The 21256-nt window shown below is 42.7% G+C and overlaps 2 protein-coding genes across 2 annotated transcripts in view; both read right to left on the reverse strand.

Annotated features, from left to right (window-relative positions):
• The window catches only part of LOC143424035 (uncharacterized), a 174112-nt gene that overhangs the window by 42462 nt on the left and 110394 nt on the right, over positions 1-21256 (reverse strand). The window lies entirely within an intron of this gene.
• LOC143423808 (uncharacterized) lies at positions 18323-20626 on the reverse strand. Its single transcript, XM_076895390.1, has 7 exons — positions 20539-20626; positions 19739-19982; positions 19520-19623; positions 19322-19438; positions 19046-19195; positions 18910-18969; positions 18323-18477 (listed from the first exon to the last, which is right to left on the reverse strand). Exons 1-7 carry the CDS (start codon positions 20624-20626, stop codon positions 18323-18325), a joined length of 918 nt encoding a protein of 305 aa, XP_076751505.1.

Raw genomic sequence — 21256 nt, forward strand, 5'->3', positions numbered from 1 at the left:
AAATTTGTATTCAGCATCGATTTTACAGCGAAAACTTCCTTCATTACGAATCATCGTAAATCGTACACCAAAAATCGTACGAGATATTATCCATGGCGATCGACAGATTAATATGCTTGTCACGCGTGAAGAATCGGGGGTGGCAGTCGCATCAGGGGGTGCTAAATTTCCAGGCGCAAGGAAACATTAACTGCTTGCCCATCGCGTAGTGGAAAATTGTGATACTTCGAGGCACTTCGCGGTAAAGGCTACCAATAAAGATCCCTTATTTCTACCCTTCGAACGTTGGCGGTGTTCGCTGTTAACGTGGAAAGCAATAAAAATATTGCCGCGCGAATTCCACGGCGAAATTGCCGCGAAAACGTGTTCGTTATACTGCATCGGGATTTTTACGACTTGCGCTGTAATCCGGACTACAAGGGATTTGTTGTGGGACGAGTGCTGTGAATACTTCCTTATACTTCGCAATACTCCCTTTGCTTCGATTTATTTCTGCCTTTCTTCTCGTTTCGAATCAATTGCGCGCGTTTCGTTCGCGCGTAATCGTTGGGATAATTACTTAAGCGAACTAGAGACTATTCGAGCATTATAGAGCTTAGATTACTCATAAATTTCAAAAATACTCATTTGTTGCATTTTCATTTATTACAATTAAAAAACAGGAAGATAAACTTCTGAATCTTTTAAATGTCTCAGAGTCAAATATCCTTGAAAAATAACGTTGCATTTCTATCGAAGAGATGTGTCTCAAGTATTTTTAAAAGTGGAACTCTGCAATTTTGCTAGAAATATCTATCCTGCAGTTATTTTAATATATCGATCGGTCCTCCTCCGAATTTTCCACGTGTCTCGTTGATAAAAATGTTCAAAGCCAGATTCCGAGCGAACTAAGATTATTAAACCGCGCTCTCCCGACGCATTCTACAACCACACACACACACACGGCCCATAAAAGCTTGGAATTATCGTCGCTGGCCAGCGAGCTGGTATTTTTCCCCGGTTAATATTGCCGCGAAGCCGCATAAACCACCCTTAAAGATACAAGCGCGTCCGCGGCACTATTTAATATTAAAGCCAAGAGCGATTACCTTTCGCGCGTGTGTTCCAGCCAGATGGGAGGTGGCCAGACGTAAATTTAATCTTAAAAGCAAAAGTTACGGTATTATTCATGAATAATTCCTACGGCCACGGCGAATGCTCGCAGCGCCCGGAATCGTGTAAACGGGTTAAACGTTCTACGCGGGATCGTAAAACTTTCAGCGAATCGTCCGCGACTGCTTTTGTTCCGTTACTTCCTTACTTTTCCCTCTGTTTCGTGCTTGAATCACGCAAGGGAGAGCAGAAATTTCGCCTCAATATTTTCGAGTAATTTACAAACTTACGCTGTTTTAATCAAGATTCACAGCGAGGCAAAGGAGCCGAGACGCAGCATTCGTTTTTACTCGAGCACAATGTACCTTCTAATTATGCAACAAGTTCCTCGAGTGCGAGGGAGAAAAGGAGCAGATATTTTCTTCGGCTCAGCGTATCCGCGGACATGGAGCACCTTCAATTACCACGGTGGGAAGACGGTTTGAAAATTCCGCGTCCCTTTGCAAATTTTTCTCACCGCTCGTTGCGGTAATTTACATTTAAATGAAAAATCAAAGGGAAGAATTCAAATTAGATAGAATTTAAGTTGGCCCGATGCGACAGCCAGATACGGTACCTTCCGATTCCTTCGAAGGGTTTCACTTTAAAATGCAATACGTATGTATAGTGGACGCCTCGAGCTGGAATTAACATTTTCTTCCGGCTTAAAACACTTTCGCGCGGGACACGTACTTAACGCTGTCCGCTTCGCTTCCGAATTCTTGAGACGATAGAAAAAAGACAGCTAAAATAGAATTCCAAAAAAAGGAAGTCTCGTTTATGAACGTTGACCCCTATCGTTCGAGCTAGACAAAAGTCGCGATAAAATTTCGATTAGAATCGAATGGTTAATACGAAACGAGACGGTAGCCGGCGAAGGAAACTTCTGATATTGCTGAATTTATTCGTTCTTTCGCGGGAGAGAGCTTCGCCACCGTCCCTGGAAGCGGTTACTAATTACGAAAGTAATTAACGCTCTCACTATCTCTCTGATTCGGAGTGGCTGAGAGCTACAATATTAGTGGAACTATTGCGAACTTCCGGTAGAACGGAGCTGGATACAGATATCGCGCTGATATTACGAAATTCATTGCCAAGCGCGCTGGCTGGAATGAATACGGGGCTGCGACCGAAACGAACGAAATACATTAAATCCGGCAAAAATGTTGCACGCGTACGTGTATAAACGTCGCACCTGTAACATCGAGACTGAAAAGTAATCACGGACGCGGAAGCAACGACATTACGAACAGCACGATAGAGACGAAAGTGAATTTATTAAGCCACATATTAAATATCATAAATATTGCAGGCGAACCGTGTACGTGACGATGATATTAATCCACGAAATCGATGAATAAAATTCCAGCGGTGTACAGTTACAATAAACAACAGACGGTCGAGGTATTTATCGTAATATTTAAATTAATCGCAACAATATTAATATCGGATGTGATTGATTTCCAGTATTTTACAGCTTCGACGCGCGGCTTGTATCTTTTAGTAGGATTAAAGTGAAATTAAAATAACTCGCTCGTGAAGCGTAATAATACAATTTTTTCTATGAAACTTTACTTTCGTCCCTTTGATGGTGATCGTGAATCTAGTTTACCGTGAAACAGGGAAATTTTTCAATTATGAATCGCACAAGTTTCTTTTTCATTACAGAAATGTTCCACTTGAATTGTTCGAATAATAAAACGCACCAGTTTAAATGCTGAATTTCTTCATTTCTTTACGTCATTTTAATACTTTGTGTTGTACTTGAACATTCGAATGTACAAAGCATTAAACAGTATATATGTATTTCCTAGAGATTCAGAATGAAAATGAATTAAAACGCGGGGAATATTTTAAAAGCTACGCGAACAACGAACGCAGGACATAGTTTCAATTAATTTTCGTGGCGCAAGAATAATGCTCGGCAAAATATAATACCGTGGAAGGGAGGGCATTAAAATGTTTCGATAGTTAAAATCTAGTTTATAGCGGCGCTTGAACGCGGCGATAAACGCGATGAAGAGCGTTAAATGTCCGCGTTTACGGATACTACGAACATAGAGGGTTTATAAGGTCCGTTGTGTTAACTGTGTATGCTAATATAATTGTTCGCCCAACACTGTGCACATTATCTTTATCGGTCGAGTCACGAGAGAAACGCTTCGATATTACTCCGCAACGCAAGCCGCATAATTAATAACCACGAAAGAAATATATGCCCTGAAATTGAGCCTCGAAGAAGCTCGCGAATGAAAGCTATCAACGATAACCAAACCAGATACTTTTATTCGATGCTCATTCCACCAGCGAACTACTCGCAGTCAATTACGTTCCTCGCTGTGCAGCGCAGCAAGAAAAGCACCCAGTGGTTCAATCTACTCGAACAACCCCTAAGTCTCGCGAGTTAATCCAACTAATCGAGGTAATCGGGTACCATCGCTATTTACAATCGGTTAGCAATCATGTTAACAGTTTCTCCCGGCTATTTCAGCAATGCTTATCGCCACGGTCCTCTGGACTGGCCGCATTAAATTCAGGCGTAATCGATAAGCTTAATTTCATCGTTCTGACCGCGTTATTGCCGTTACAAGGGGTGGTGGAGGGGTACGCGCAGGGGGTGGCGCCAGTCGGGGGTCGGCGCGAAGTTTATATCGTCCATCTCGTTCATTAAATCTCACGGAACGACGCGAAAACAGCGTGTAACGACGCCTTCGTAACGGTAACGGGCCCGTTACAAATTGCGTCGTTTGTACGGTTGACTGTAACAAATGCGGTCGCGACAAAACTTCAAATTATTGCCGGCCGTTCTCCGCGGGAAATATGCATCTGGCCTGCCCGCGCGTATCACGAATTTATCGCCCCCGATCCTGAAGGTGTTTTATTCGGTCGCGGGCCGAGCGCAGAATCCCGGCCACGGCTTGGTGATCGTCCGCGCGTGCCAATCCCCTTCGAACGCGATTTAACGCCGATCCACCGGGAATCGAAAACACGCTACGATCCTCCAGAACCGTTCTATTAAAAGTCGATTTTAATTGCCGGCCGGTTTCACGCGCGATTCATTCTCTGCCGGACGGTGTAACTTTGAATTCGCGTTATGAACAATTTTTTTTTTTTTTTTAGCGCTACCAGATTCAGTTTTGTGTATTTAGTATCGTGCGACGCTGAAATGTAAACGGTACGAATAATTGGGGCGAAAAGTACGGAGGTATACAGGTGCGTTATTGAATGGAGAAGGTATATTCATTTTAAGGGAAGTTCGAAGGACGAAAGGAGTGAATTAAACGAGCCGCGTCCTAGGAGCGTCGAGCAATCTGAGAACGAGCTGCAACTACGTTTAAGAGCCGCGAGCAAACTTCATATGGCTTGTAACTTAAGCTACAAAGTAATAGCATCATGGCTCTGAACCGTTTAAGTAACTTTTGCCCCTGCGCGAGCCGCGCTTGTTTGCTGATCACTACAAGCGAACTCATTTAACTTCTTTTTCGTCCCGCGTTCTCGCGATAAAATATAACACTTAATTAACTTTGAAGCTACGGGGCTTCCATGAGGTAGCGACGAAATTTCTTGCCTATTAATCCCGCCGTCTGAAGAATATTTAAAATACTTCACCAGATAACTATTTACAGGTGAATTTCTCAAATTCTGTACTCTCGCAGTTTGCTCGATATAAAATATATATATTTTGGCACAATGTGTGATAGCAAAATATGCAGAAAATCAATTTAAAAACCATTATTAAAAATACACATTAATTTGAGGGTTCTCCAAAGTAGTTTAGATACCTCTGATAATTTAATTAAACCAACTTTCGAACAATTTCAACTCCAAACTTTCAAGTGCGATCACATTTAATATTTTAAATTTTATATCCAGCTTTGGAACCAACTGTATTAAAAAAACCAAAAACAATAAAAAACTACAGCACATTAAACATATGAACCGTTTCTTTTTCTTTTTAAATCGTATCAATGGTACAAACAAATCCCTAAAAGAACAAACACGCACGAAGAAATTATAAATTAGCTGAAAATATGTTAAAAAATGATTTCCAAAACCTAAGTGGAAGAAAAATTATTCTTTCAATTTGGAAAACTAGGGAAGCCTAAAAATTTCAGCTAAACTTGTTTCCGTTCAGGTGGTCTACAATTAATTATCATCGAAAGGTTTGCCATTTTAAAAACATCACTCAAATTAATGAACGTCTGTCAATATTTAAAAACCGATTCAAACGTAAACCCTTAATTATCTGTATATAAAAAAAAAAATTGAACTTCTGTCATCGTCAAACACTACGGCTGGCTCGTATAGCGCATCGTGCTCGACGAACGTTTCTCGAGAAGCACCTGATCGCAAGACTAATTAGAGAGACCTAACCGAATTCGCAGTGCAAGCAAGTTCCAATAGGACGCGGAAACAACGGTCGCGATTAAACGCGGCTGTAACCGTTGTTGTCCACGGCGCGGGGATCGACTCAATTTGCGATTGCGTTATTGCAAAGCGATCGTAGCCGCGCGGCTCCGCACCCTCGACGGTCAGAGGCAGGGGAGTCGCGCACCGCCCCAACTAAATGGTCTATTTGCTGGGCACAAACTGTACATTCCGGCGTATTAGGGCCTAGGCGGGCATCGGTTGTCGGTGGTTTAATAATGTGCCCGCAATTTCGCCCCGTGTTCGCTGCGCCGCCACCTGTCAACTTCGATGACAAGCGTCATCGATCACGCGGGGGCGCGAACCGTCGAGCGCGCGCCACAACGCGCCACCCTTCGTGCCCCCCGAATCCACGGGAACCGTGGAAATTGAAGGGTGACGATTTCTCTATTTTGCCGCGGGATTAATCCGACGAGGACGCCGCCGAGCTGACTGATTCTGACTAATGACGACGTGAAATTTCGCTACGATGCGCGGCGTTGGGAAACGAAATTTTCAGGGGTAGAAATCTGACGAAGGGTGATCCAGGGTGGTCTCTGCGAAAGTAATTGCTGTGACAGCGACTCGCATCATTTTCTGTTGGATAAGAATAGATCTTTGCTTGAGAATAAACTTGCGCTTGTGATAATAATTACCCTTATTTATAATAATAAAAACGACGATTTGATTTGATCTGTTGTTTAAAAACAACTATTAATAGTTCAAATTCGAAAATTTGAATTTATCTTCTGATTCGTTTGAGATATAAATCTCGAGAAAGTACGCAACGAGAGTAAGCAAGACTGGGAATCTTCAATATCGGAAGGACTACTGGCAATCGGTAACCACTCGAGCGAACGGGTTGCCCCGGATGCAATTTGTTGGGAAAATGTTTCCATAATCCTAGTATCAATTTATCCGGTTCTGTCCAGGCAAATTCTTTAGACGCGACGCGTAACAGCTTTCATCGTAATTAAAAATAAACAGACGGTGACTGGCGCGGTGGCGGTGTTGTTTTTTCGTAGAGATTAGATGCTGCGTACACGAGAGCAGGATGTCGCGGAACCCCTTTAACCGCTTTCAAGCGCCCTTTGACTACTTTGCCGTGGTTTAATCCGCCGTACGAAGATCTTTCGAGTATTTCGCGAGCAAATTAAATTTTCCGTATTCCCCGGCCCTCCTCCATCGCTCGCCTCTGCGCGACCGCTTTCGTCCTAAGATTAATTTTTCAAATTGAATGTCCACGCCGAGCCAGCCGATGAGAGCGCGTCGCGACTTGAAAAATTCTTCTAATTAATACCATTGGTAGAGAACATTACCTGTCGATGTAAGATTTCAATTACTCGTAGTACCAGAACTGAGCTTTCGTTTCGATATCGTTTCATTCGATGATACTCGAAGGTGAAAGATGTACGTTGGAGTTTACAGCAAAATGTTAAGCCTATCGTGCTCTTTTTTAGATAATGATGACTACAGTACAGTTGGACAATTAAAGTACTATAATGTATAATTGTCACATGTAATGAGATGCATCAAGCACGTTGCCTCGTCATTGTGCATATGAATATTGACATTTTAATCGCAGTCATTATTTTAATGGTTGGATGGGGGATAATACTGTTCGCTGACAGAGCAATCTGTTAAATTGTAATTCAAAATGAGGTAATGAAATTAATGGGAAATTAGTGTGCATTATATAAGATGCACATTTGCTAAACTGTAGTATGATTCACATTAAAAGCATTAACAACTGTAATACAAAATTTGTAAGCTAGATAGATAATAGTAATCTTGAATTTTGCTTTTTGTCTGTTTAATTAATTCATTTCTATATAACTATCCGATAAATAAATCAAATGATAAATTTATTAAAAAACTAAAAATTCAATTCTTAGCTTCTTTGATCAGTAAAACCCACGGCATAACATAAACAAGCATACTTCACAGTGAATACTCATCCCACGCTATTCTATCGTCACTGTTCCAACACTAATTGTAAAGTCGAAGAGCATCGATTACCAACAGAATGGTAAACAGATGATCGCCATTTAAAAACCTGCGCCTCGTTACGATGATAATTTCATACTTTTTAAATACCATCGTGCGCCATTTCCATCGACAAAATCACTTCGACAAAACGGCGACACTTCCACCGGCAAGAGACGCTTAACAGGCCGTCGTTGAACACCGGCGAAGGTCCGTCGAAAATTTTCGTTCAGCAATCAGGACAGCGATCTCGATGTTACGAGCAGCTTTGTCGCGAGTTACGATATCGTTTCTTCCATTCCCGCCTCCGCCATGCCGTCTAATTGCATTGTTACCTAGCCAGCGATATTCCCGATGGCTCTTAAGCCGAGTTCCCGCATGCAAAGGTTAGTGGCGCCAGGTGTACGCCGGTTCAATGGCGTCGAAAAGTACACTCTGCTCTTTACACTGCTGGCGCATGATTAGTGGCGTGAGTCATACGGCGCCAGCTGAATTGACACGTTCCCTTATGAAGTATAGCGTCCAGTCCTTGCTGGAGAAAATGGAGATCGTAGTTCTCCATTCGATTTTTTACCAACCATCGTTAACTTTGAATTTTGTTTCGCAAGCGATCGCGCAAAGTATTATATTTTATTAAGCTGTTGGGTGAAGGAAGAGTAATCGAAGAGAAGACATTTATTGTTACTGGAAGGTTGGAATAATTCCTGTCATTGTATGGGTTCCACATAGAACTTTAGATTATCTTCTCTCGGAGCATAGCGTCACTTGCAATTAGCCTATCTACTGTGAAAAAAGTCGCGCGAGTCTCTGTATTTCTTTTGAAAACTTCACTCATCCGTACGAGCAACAAAGTCGTCGTTCTTCACCTGAATGCATCGCGTGCAACAAAAAGAACGCCAACGATCGTTGCGAGCAGAAACTAGGCTTTAAGGTCCCTCCAGTTCAGCGAGAAGAAATCCTCCTCCTTCATTTCTGTCGTTCAAACTTCGACGATTCTCCAATTTACACCTCTCGACTCCTCGACACGCATTGTTTCCCGCTTTCGCGCACTCGATCCGATCTCGAACAGTCAGACTGACGGTGAAAATGTCGATTTTCCGAAAGTTTCGAGCCCTCCGGCTCTATTCCCCGGCCTTTTGAAGTTCGCTGCTATTCTATTTATCCAGCAAGTTCCCAGGGCGAAGGAAGGTGGGGCTTGAAAATTTTATAAAGCCGCGGGATTCTTCCGCGATCGAATTTCGCAGTGAAGTTCGCCGTGTCCTCGCCGAGATGGACCCTCCGCTCGAGGGAAGTTAATGCATGGACGGGAAGTATGGAGAAATTTTAATTAAAAAGAGCTTTGATAATGGATCGCGCGTCTTCACTTTGAAAGGTTCTGAGGTCTAGCTTGATCGAGGGGGTGGGTGGCTTCAAATGGCTGGAAGATTAAATGTTCACGGTCTATTACTTGTTAAAACTTTTGCGAGAAGATGCACGATGCATTTTACATTCACGTGGTTTGCCATTGATTAGTAGAAGGAAACGGTAATTTATTTGAGGATGAAATCTATTTTATTTGCAATATTAATTATCTTTTATTTGTTTCCTCGGTGTGCTCTTTTATATTGCATTTGGATTCTTAAGGTTTCAGCGATCATGAATTTAAACTTCAAAATTCCTTCTCGCCAATTCTCCTTCTTTTTATGTGAAACTCACGTAAGTCTGATCGATAACGGATTCGAGAAAGAAATAAAAAGTCACATGTACACGTGTATAAAATAATACCATGTGTTTTTTATCAACACGAACATCGCCAGGTGAGATTTCGACCTTCTGTGCCCAAAAAGTCTGACATTTATGTCAAGGAGAACGCGATATTCTAATTAAATCCCGAAGGTTTACAAGTACCTTTCCGATTTTAAGAATGATTAACATAGGAAACCCGTGTAAAGGCCAGATTTGAATACATCCGAACAATGATGACCTTCAGAATTCAGCAGTTAATTTGCATGCAGTAACATGCCCTGTATTCGCTGCATTAATAAACCACTTAAAAAACCAGTTACTGTATTACGCTCAATATTTTCTACTGTACTTCTTCTATCGATTACTCGAATCAGATGGTGAAATATATTTTTGCTTCCTATATTCAATAATTTCTCAACGTTAAACGTATCTCTAGCAGTTTATATAAAAATATACAACAATCTCAACGAAACAACAGAATCTTAATGATAAATCTGAATCGAACTCGCTAACAAAGATATCACACCAAAGCTGTACGTTCTTTCGTTTCCTCCATCTTAAAGGAAAAAAGAAACCCTCAAATTCGTCGGTCACTAAACATCTCCAAGTTACCCTCTGCCTGCTTGTTGTATCAAAGGACACGCGCGTCGGCGTGCCGCCTCCTCTTTCATCTTCTTCCATCTATCTCTCTAATTAGAGGGTTCGAACAAAGCCTAACGATGCCCGGAGCGTGGCCTCGAAACGAGAGAAACTTCGCACAAAGTGTTTGTTCGCGCCCGTCTACGCGATTCCGGGTCTTACTGGACAAAGGACGAGGAATCGAGAGACGCGGCGAGGGCGAAAGAGTTCGGGGTCAGAGGCGAAAGGTGCCGAGGAATTAGACATGCCTCGACGGGAATCGTCGAACGAGAAATCAAGAAGGCGAGGGGATCACTCGAATCGAAACTGCATCCCTTAACATTTCGTTTGCACACAAATTATTATACGTAATTCATCCTAAAATACAAAGCGTCCTAAACACTAACAACACCTCACACTTTTAATATCAAAACTACAAATATTGATCTATCTTCTGACAATTTCAAAATTTACCAAGAAAAGAAATATTAATCTCTTGCAAAATTATTATTTCTCTCTTCGATTCTTTATATTTTCTTACCCTCTCGCTCAACTCTTCTATTCTTCTACACCTCGCTTTCTTTTAAAACAAATTAGGGGTTGCAATTAAAATACGCGGCCGATTTTCAGGACACCTTGTACGATGGCATTGAGGCATCCAAGGCAGGCCTTACCTCTACTTCCGTCCACGAGAAAGCTGGGCCAAAGAGCCTCGAGCTTACGACAATGCCGCCTTAAGCCGGCTTCGAGGAGGTTCGAAAGGAGGGTGAACTCTGCCGGGGACGAGGGTGCATTGTCGCGCGCGCAAACAGCGAAATCCTTCTTTCGCCGGGACGCATGTAGGTCACGTGAGATCTTTCCTTGGGGAAACAGGCGTACAGCTTTAATCGATTTTCCAACCGGAACAATGCCCCGGCGATATTCGTGTCCAGCCTTGTATCGATCCGCCGTAAAAAAACTGTTCGACCGGAATAATTCCGTGGTCACGATCGTCGTGTACACCGGGAATCCGACTGCCCCGATAGCTTAAGAATTTTCATTTTAAGTTGAAAAGGCGAGCCACATTCCACGAGCAAGTACGAAACGTTCGTCAGACTCGTTAAAAAAAAAAAAAAAAAGAAGACGTCGAGTCGAATGGAATACCGATAACACGGTGGATAAAAAGCAATAAGTGTAATATCACTGGCTCGAGGAACTTCGATTTCTCGTTCGTGACCGGACGGTGTAACGAGGTATTATACGAGATTACACGAACAGCGTGGGCTAATTGATGGCAACCGTAATGAGACGCGTACCCTTTTTTTTTTCGTCGATTATTAACGCTCGCGATACGAACAGCCTTGACGTGATACGGTCGCGTACCGGTGGTAATCGAAGCCATTTACGAAATTAAATTTCACGCGAACGGACGCTCGCCCTCGTGAACGAGCCGAAAGGAAAATTCTCAAGTAACCCGAGTTGTCGTGATGCCGTTGCGTTAAAAGTTCAGAGGCATCCTCGCGTCACGCCAGTCGCGACTGCCGAGCGGAAAAAGATTAATGGAACTGAACGCTCTCTGGTCAAAGGCGAATGGAAATATGAGAGGGAGGGTATATATATATTTAATTTCGTTCCGTTTATTTTAGAGTAACCTCGCATAGAGTGCCACTGAATATACGAGGAGCGGAGGTTCGATGTAAAAATTTAATTAAGCAGTCAGGATAAAGGATCACGTATTCAATCGTCCGCTGGGCATTAATATTTTAGAGTACGCGTTAGAATTATTCGCTCCCGCGATTTTCAAGCGAAGATTATGGTATCTGGTTTATAGAAGTTGATTACAGCGAAACGGTAGCTTCTTCTGAGATATAGGAATTTTCATTTTTTAGCGTCGAGCGATCGGTACCAGGGGACGCATTTCTCCAGCGTAAGCTACGCGACGCCATATGCGCGTGTAAGGCTTGTTATATACGCGCCCCGGAAAGCACCCGTTTCGTCCTTATTTTAAACAAAAATGTCGCGGAAATAATGGGGGTCGTTCTCCTGCGCGGAAATAGCGGAAGAAGCGAGTTGTAACTTTCACGTCGAGGAACGTCGAAACTTCCCAAGGTATCGAAATTGATTGACATTAATAAAACGACGCGCTACCATGAAAACTATCTCGCGCAGCAATGATTATTTTTATTCCCATTATTCTCGTTCTCGATGCAAGCTCCCTGGTAGAACGTCCGTCAACTCGAAATCACCGTTCGATCGATCGGTGACCGCCGCGCAAAATTCCCGGTTGATTTTCAACCCTGCTCCCGCGACGGCTCGATGAGACGCGTCGTGACACCAGAGGAGGGGGCGAGCGAGCATTTTTCACGCGAGTGTTCGCCGCGAGTCGGAAGCTCATCACCCGCCGGTGGCAGCCGTGGAATAAAGAGAACAGGAAATAGAGAGCGATATAGATTAAAACGCGGCTAGAGTCGGAACGGGCCGAGGGGCGGCCACCCCTTTTGTGAGCCCGCGATACCGTTGAAAAGCTCTCGAAAGAAGCTTTCAGGTTTATCATAATTGCATCTCGCGACCCGATCTTCGTTCTAACAGGGGGCACGGCCTGCCAACCCGGCGAGGGTGGAACCGTACGGACACGCGGAGAATTAGTGGACAGCTGCAACTCCGGCACACGTACTTGCACCGAGTTATTGATAAGTACGTGTGTGTATCGAAGTGAATGGAGCGAGCACACGATAAGTGTTTCTTTTAGTTTGTATATTAATTATCTGTGTACCGTAATGATGCAACGCGTTTCTTCTTTGCGATCGCTATGCATTAGCTGTCGTTATTCTGCTGCGATCGTCGTGTCTTGTGAAGAAATAATTGAATATTACTCGACTTTGCGACGATACAGTTACAAATATGTTAATCTGCCAAAAATTTTACGATACATTGTATTCATGCTATAAAGCAGCGAATTGTGAAGATAAATTGAAGTACGTGTTAACGTTGGATAAAACGAGGATAAGAGACTAAAATAAAATACATTGAACAACATATTTAATGAATATAAATCTATTCTCTTTCGTGGCTGGACTTTTAGTCTACGTCATATGTCTACGTCAATACCATCGCGCTCATTTCACTCTTCACGTTTAATGTAGCTAGCAAAATTTTGTACCAAAATGTGGAAGTAAAATGTAAAACTTGATTAAAAAGGCGTGTAATTGGAAAGGCTGGATACGTGCAGGAGGCATGCGGTTCTGTTTTTTTTTAAGGGCTCGTCTAAAATGGTGCATTATCTTTTATATTAAATTAAATTGGGTTAATTGAATCACCGCCTCGGGAATCGACCCAGAATTGCGATGGAAAAGTGATCGAACAAATTGACCTGTTCGGTTCGCCTACAAATTTCATCATTTTAGCCCAGATTTGACGACCAAACACGATCGACAAACGTCTAATTCAGGTTTTACCAGTCTGCCCAACTGTTGTAATAAGTAGACGCAATATCGACCAGACGCTGGTTATAATCCCGGATATAATCGCGGATAGCAGAGATGACGTTCACGTGAAAGTAGCCTGGAATAATTTACGGAATAAAAACTCCTCTTTGTTGTTGCATCTATTGTTGATCGTATCAGACCATGACGTTTGACGAATGGTCAATTTCGAGCGCTATTATCTGCGAACAGTTGGTCCCTTTCAGCACTTAAAGTATTAAAGTTCACAATATTTATGTCTCCTAATACAACGACGCGACAAGCTTCTGATAACGTTAATGGTGAACTTAATTAGAAAAGACTAAATTTCCAGTGGCAGTGTGAATGTATTACCATGCAATCCTCTTGTATAATAGAAGGCACTCGTATCCCTTTTCGAGGCTGGTTATACACCCCTACTCGCGCTCCTCTAACCACCCTATTCTATTAGCTTTCCTAGGAGGTTACTTTGTATCGTCCAAACTAATTTATCAATAGCTAATTGTAAGCGTTTGGGGTCTGCTTTATGACTTTGTCTGCTCTTCCTGAGCGGATGACATAGACCAGACCCAAATGCGAATGGGAAACGTCCCACACACAAACGAGGGAAACTTCCCCAAGAAGATACACTCGTCCTTAGCCGTATCCTCGAAGACACTCAACCTTAGGTTTTTAAAAAAAAGTAACATTGGCATTTGGAAACAAATAAAGACTTCACACATCAATTTTCTAATTTTGGCTTTCCAAATATAATATAAATTAAAATTGACTAAAAAATGTGCCATTATTTACCTATACCAACGAAGCATATTCTTTGTCCACAATCCTAAAAGAACCAACGAACATTTAATTATATATATATATTATATTGTACAAATACAAAACACTATAGATCGTGATTAAAACAGTACGACAAAATTCCATGGCCGCGCGAGCAGAATAGAAAAAACATCCCCGTACAGGCGAGCGATTAAGAAGAAGCCTGTCCCTAACCTCCGCTCGATTCCACGTCCGACAATAATCCCAACAGCGACCAATCACCACCGCCAACAGCGTCACTGTCTCAACAAGAGACGGGTGGCTCCCTTTATTGACCACGGAAGATCCCGGAGGGATATACGGCCGCGCGGACCGTCATTTATATCTCCGTGGACGTTAATTCATAGCTCGAACGGGCGGAAACATCGACCTGATTCGAGCGTTCGCCGCAGACGTCGACGATTCCGCTCAAAGGACCGCGCGGAACGCTCTAAGAAACACGTCGAGCGACGATCGATCGGTCGGAGCGGCGCGTTCGGATCGCGACCAGCCGGAAACGGATAACGGAGCGGGCGCAACGGGGCTCAATCCTGGCCCCCGCAGTCGTATCACGGTTAATTTGCACCCGAAAGACGACTGGATGGTAACGCGTGTGCTCGTCGTATCGAAAACGCGGGCACTCGACTGGCTAATGCGAGAGAGCACCCGCATCGATCATCGATACTGCTCCCGCTGATTGGCTCGTCGAGCCTAAATGGCGCTCTCCGGTTCCGATTCGCGATTAATTGTAGGTTTGTTTTGCGCCGATTGTACCGCCGTTTTCGACGGTTGTCTCTTATTTTCGCCCGCTGGTTTCAGTTTTCAGGGATGATTGAACGGGACGGCTATAATTTGCGCCGTGGTCGATCGTATCCGATTTCTAAGCTTCGATGCGAACGTTCCTCGATTCGTTTTAGAAAAGCTAACGCGATCGAAACGAGTAGAAATGAAGGAAATTTATGTGTACGTCTTGGTTGATTGGGTGTAAAGTCTCGAACGTCTGAGGAAAAAATTGTCACCTTCGGTTAACGGGGGATAAGGGGTGGAATTCCATCAGCCGTGTAAATGGTAAAAGGACTAAGAATATGCCGAGGGTGAGAGAGCAACGAAGCCGTGAGAACGAGGAATAAGCAAATCGAATAACGCAGACGAAAGAGGTTCGAAACAGATAAGATGTGCAAAGGGGTCCAAGGTTCCGTCCCGACGCTCGTTCGGCTGCCGCCGGAAAAAAAGGTAAAAAGAAAGGGAAATGGAGCGAACGAGGAATGGGAAAAATACGAACACTATGTGGAAAAGGACTGAAATATGCATGAAGGGATAAGATGCACGAAAGGTAACGTTTCCGCCGTCTCGCCTAGGAGAGAGCCATCGCGCTTTTGTGAACCGCTTTGGAAAATTGTTTCCGACGTTTGAGACGTTCGAAAAAAGAAGAGAGCTTGCCTACCTTCCAGTTACGTCGTAGTTATAGACTAAAAAGACTCTGCGTGCTTAACCCTTTGCGCTCGAGAGGTAACTCTCGGTCGCCACGGCGTTTTATGCAGCAACTCGAGTTCTTCATTGGCTGATTTGAAATTTCGAAGCCCCACGGAAATGGATTTTGGAAGTGAAATTAGTTCGAGCTGGGATTCATTTTTTTTTTTTTTTTTTTGAACTGTTGAGGACAGGATTTTATGCACGAAGAAATTAGTGATAAAAATGAAAGCAATGATGGAGATAGTGACATAATATTAGATATAAGAAATCGAAAAATCAGAGTAATAAATAGCGTATCCGAAAGCGTATACAGAAAAAGGATACTTTATAATAATATACTGTATAAAATACAACGTTTTTGTAAGTTAATTCCTACATAAAATCATTTTATATTTTGTAAAACATTGTTCACAGAGTTGCTACTACGTCGGACCCAAAAAGTCGTTGAGCTCAAAGGGTTAAAAATCACTCAATTTTTAAAAATACTTAGAACTAAATATGATTCTAAAACGCTAAAAAAAAGTAGCTCTCCGAAAGCTATTATAAATAATGACAGTACTGGCGAGTTACTTCCGCGTGCCAGCCTAAGTTGTCCAACAACCAGCAAGAAAACCACCTCGAACTTGGTCCAGTGAACACGGATAATAAATGTCGGCGGTGTTGCTGGTGGACAACGGTGCTGAACAAGCAAGAACGAGGATAACAGCAAGACTTTGGGACGCCATTTTGCGACGCTTCTTGATATATATCTATATATATATATATCGACGACGCTGGTAATCGAACCGACACTCGCAACACCCGTACCAGCTAACATAAATTCCAACGACTTAACGTGACAACGATGGCCGGCAACTTCCGCTACCTTACAGCCCTTCTTCTTCTCCCGCCATTTTGGTGACACGTCCTCAGCGGGCGTACGCCGGTCCCGGGGAACTTGCGAGATTCCTACGTCCCGCAATTCCGTGAAAGCGATATCGCGGAAACTTTCTGGCTGGTGTTATCGTCGCCTCGCATCATCGACGACGACATCGAACACCGGATGGCTCCTTTTTCGACGCGATGAACGACTCGATACGGTTCAAACTGGAAATTCTCCACGGGGAAAGAGAGCTTACGAACATTTTTTATGGTGTAAAAGTTTGTTTGAGTTTAACCTTACATAACGCTGCGTTACTTCCAACTTTTTCGTATACTCGTCCCACACGTTTATGCCTTTTAAACATTGTTTTATCGCCACGCATCTCGTAAAGGTGTACACAGTGGCGAATCTTGAGAAAGCATAGTTTTAGAACTATGAAATATCACTGGATCAAAAGTGAATTCTCGAAGTAGACATTGGAAAGTTGATTTGTGAGGATATTTTTTTAACCGCGTATTCCTAAGTCTCTTTTTATTTAACTTCAGTGAAAGAACAGATTGAAACTGGCGGACTGGTTTGAAAATACCTCGATTAAAGCGCCTCGTGTCTTAGCGATTTAAATAATCCGCACGAAACTTTAATCTCGTTGCGCCACTTTTTCTCTCGCAAGAAATGGGACCGACAAGCGTTCAGTGACGGCTACGTAGTGGACAGAGACGAGGTTAAACGATTCGCAAAATCTCCTCGAGGTAACGTCGCGTCCGATATAAACCCATGGTTGCGCAATGGAGCCATCGAGTGTTTTCGAAACGGAAAATCACGCTGGACGATGTACGTTTTTAAACGAGTCACACGTGTCGAGTCACGACACAGTTCAATTAGCGGATCTTCTAATTTGTCGGACGTCGAAATAATTTCAGCGTCGCGAAACCGACGGAGATTTGAAACGAACGCGAGAGCTGTTTAAATTGGCTGCGCTCGATTAGCGCGTATTTTCCAGGACTATTTCTAAGATTGACTTTGAAGAGAATTTTCCGTTCGTGGAAATACATATACGTGACACTTTTAATTTATCACCATGCGAATAAACAAGTATTCGTGAATATTATACTGAACAGAGAAATAACAAGTATTTTGACAGTTTCGTGTGTCATTTTTTATCGTTAATAACCGTCTATCGTAATATAAATTTCTGCGAGCGATTCATTCATTTCTCGTCGACCTGCCACGTGAATGGCGATGAGAATCGTTAGAAGGACACATGTCCGTGTAAGCAAGTCCGGATCACCGCGTTTGGTCATCCTCGAATTGTGAATTCTGCACGAGAATCCTCCGATGTCACGTCTTTCACACTCTGTCACTTTATACTGCGTCAGGAGTCAAGAAATAGTCGGATAAATTAGGAATTTCTTGGATCTCCGTCACTCCAAGTTATTCAATATGATAATGAACCGTTTTATGAGATTGCTGAGCAGACATCGCGTAGGAAATCTACGCACACGTGGACACGAGCGGAGAAAGTGAAACACGACGTTACGACGCGATCGTTAAATGTTAATCGCTATTGATGCAACGTGATTAATCCTGTTTTCGAAGATCTCGTTGAATCTCTTACACACTTGATTCTGAGAAGCTTGGCGTCTGCCAGTACGAATGCATAAAACGATACTAGCATAATTGATGGTTGTTTCATTGGCGATCGATAAGCCACTTCTCAGTACCTTGTCATTATATCATTTGTCACGTGCGGTTTTAATCGCAAACGATTCTCACTAACTCCGCGCACGACAACTTATTTACAATTGCATGTCGTTACGCATAATTCTGCCGCGATATTTAAATTTCGCTTACGTAATACGGTTAACATAATCAGTGAAACGTGTCATTCCGATTCGCACTCGCTATCCGAAAGATGTTTGCACGTCAAGAATGGCGGCACTTCGCACACGCATCTCACGCACACGGAATCGATACCTGTTCCTTGGCTCAATTCCTCGCCAATGTGTACTACTAAATCACCGAAATGGCACACACTCTCTGCAAGATCGACAAAAAACAGACACGTCAATTAAAAAAGAAAGAGACCAGCGAGTCAGCTGTGAACAAAAGGTTTCAGAATAAATAAATTTCAAATGAGTGATAAGCAGCAATGTTAACCAGTCAACTGCGTTCGACGTGTACATACGACGATGGAAAAATTTATTTTGGCTCGATTGACGCGTTGATTGTCAATTTTTTATCAAACAAGAATGTAATTCATTCTCATTTAAAATTTATAATAAAAACATCTGCCCTGTGCTCGATATGTATATACTCATCGCTTAATTTAATTACGTTCTTCGTAAGAGATTTTTGAAACAATATTCCGCTGTTAACTGGTTAAAAGTAACTAAGCAATGTTAGAAGGAGTGTTCGAAATTGTGTTACCAATAGCGAAGAGGAGATTTATCAAGTTCATTTTACACGTACCTTCTTTAAAGACTATATTACTGGCGTCACGTTTACGAATGACAACGTCGTTCGCGTTTTCTGTAAAAACGAAATCGATCGTGTAATGTACTGAAAGGAACGATTTACACTTACTTCATTTCCGCCGTAAACTTACGGCATCTGTAACTATAGCTGCAATATTTCAGTGGTATCCGACTGTCGTAAGGGACAGGCGCGCAATTCCTGTGAACTTTCTCAGCGTGTTTGAACAGAGGCGAGCAGTAAGGACGTTTCGGTTTTCTGCAGAAGGGCTCGATGTTCTCACCTAAACGTACGATTTTTTCTTCGATGTAAAGTCGATCGTCCATTTAAAAAGGACTTCGATAAAATTCAGACACGAGTTGAGAATTATTTTGTAACAGAAATAAGATAATCGTTTCTGTGTTTGTACCTTTGTATCCAGACATGCAGTAACAATCTATATCTGGATCAGATTTTGGCCTAAAGTAATCACCGTCTAGATAAGTTTTGCCATCGACCTCGCAAGTTGCCCTTTCCCCTTCCTTGGCTAATCGACATGCAACACGATTCACTCGAATCCACCCTTTCTTTCTTCTTTATTTAATAAAGAATTTACTAATTTACTCACGGCAATCGTACGAGCTTGGACAACAGTTGTCGTGATTGTATCTATGGAAACAATGTTGCGGTCCAGGTAGATAACAATTGACCAGAGCACACATGAAACTAGCACTGTGCGAACGAAATGCAATATAACGTTACGTTCTGACGTCGCAAATTTTTATACTAGCTTGTAAATCGAATAGAAATCTATTTGAATTAATATCTGCGACACGAACGTACTTACGTTCTATTATCGATCGACATGCAAGTGCAACCAACGTCGCAAGGATTCTTATCCTCGCTTCTGAGATGCTCTCCGATGTCGTATTCGTGACCGTTCACATAGCACTTGTCTTGCGACAATTCCTTCAGATGACTGCAATTGTATTCCCTCGCGCAACAATCACCGGAATTGTTGTAAACTGGAGTGCAACCGAGATCCTGGTAATACGTCAGTGGTCCAGGACACTTTGCTTTATCGCAGATCTCTTTGAAAATGAAACACGAGCAGAATAAGTGGCACGATCGTTCGTGTAATACCAAATCTTTGGAAAAATCGTTTCGCGAAATTGGTATTTTTACACCAAATGAAACACACTTCGATCCTAATCGATAAGAAAGTGATCCACTTGGCGTGAAATCGTCCGTCAGTCGCGAAAGCGTGAAATAAAGACAGGATGCGATACGATCGTGCACGTTACACTACGCGATGAATTAAAAGTCAAAATAATTATGACCATTGTATATTCCTGCAATTCTCTAACGAGGGAAACAGCGTCAGACAAGCAGATATAAATCTTCCACTATATCAGCTACAAAGTAGCATCGCGTATAAAATACCCACGCTTCATCGCGCATTAGCTGCACATTATATATCAAACCCGTTAAACATCAATCGCAACCCGTCTACGACTTCTCAGAAACGATCTCGCGTTGCAAGAACACACGATACGCTTAACCGTTTTCCTCGTTCACTTTTTTCTAACGACCAAGGACATTTGTACGTCCCAAAGTAGCTGTCCGCGAACGAGCAGCATCCCTCACCTTGACCAGCCACGTGAACAGCGACAACGAGCGTCGAAACGATGATACACCTCCGTAGAAACGAACGCGGATCACTGGGCCCAGCCATCGCGAACTCTGCACGCGAATCCCTCGAATGTCACGATCGCGTGTCGTCTTTTATACGCGTTCTGCCAGCCAAGAAAGAAGCAGAGACGACGCGGGGATTACCCGGGTCAGTGATCCGCGATAGGAAAAACCGGTCAGTGTAAAATTAGACTGGCACATCGCGAAGGACACCGACGTCATCTGTGAACTATGGGACAGGAAGCTTCACGCTGCTGGATGGCGAAAGGAAAATTCATCGATCGTAGAACGTGGTAGAGAAAATGGTCGACGTTCAATGAAAATATCCATGTTCCTCGTTTCTTTCAAACTTCACAGTTTTAATTGGTATATTGATTTTAATTCAGAGTCATTTTAGTGACGGTTAAATTTCAAGGTCTGCGAGCATGTTGCATAATATCTGCACGATTTAACGATCGCAACATTGATACTTCTTTTCGTTGATGAAGACGCTTCTTGAAAATCGGTTCGAAAGGGCACGCTTTTAATAAATTAACTTCGAATCGTATCGGTAACTTCGATGTCTGAACACGAGATAAGTTTACTTTGTAAGTATCGTTTGGTAGAGATCGAACTTACGGTGGAACATCCCAAGGCAGTTCGTAAATGGAGGGAATTCATTTGTGGAGAGAGA

Source organism: Xylocopa sonorina, chromosome 5, assembly GCF_050948175.1.
Source record: "Xylocopa sonorina isolate GNS202 chromosome 5, iyXylSono1_principal, whole genome shotgun sequence".
In the NCBI taxonomy this organism is placed as follows: domain Eukaryota; kingdom Metazoa; phylum Arthropoda; class Insecta; order Hymenoptera; family Apidae; genus Xylocopa; species Xylocopa sonorina.

Coding starts and splice junctions, on each gene's coding strand:
- LOC143423808 (XM_076895390.1), bottom strand. CDS start 20,626: ATGGCTGGGCCCAGTGATCCGCGTTCGTTTCTACGGAGGTGTATCATC. Junction 19,439..19,519: donor TCCAAGCTCGTACGATTGCC/GTGAGTAAATTA, acceptor CATGTCGATTAG/CCAAGGAAGGGGAAAGGGCA. Junction 18,970..19,045: donor CAGCTATAGTTACAGATGCC/GTAAGTTTACGG, acceptor TCGTTTTTACAG/AAAACGCGAACGACGTTGTC.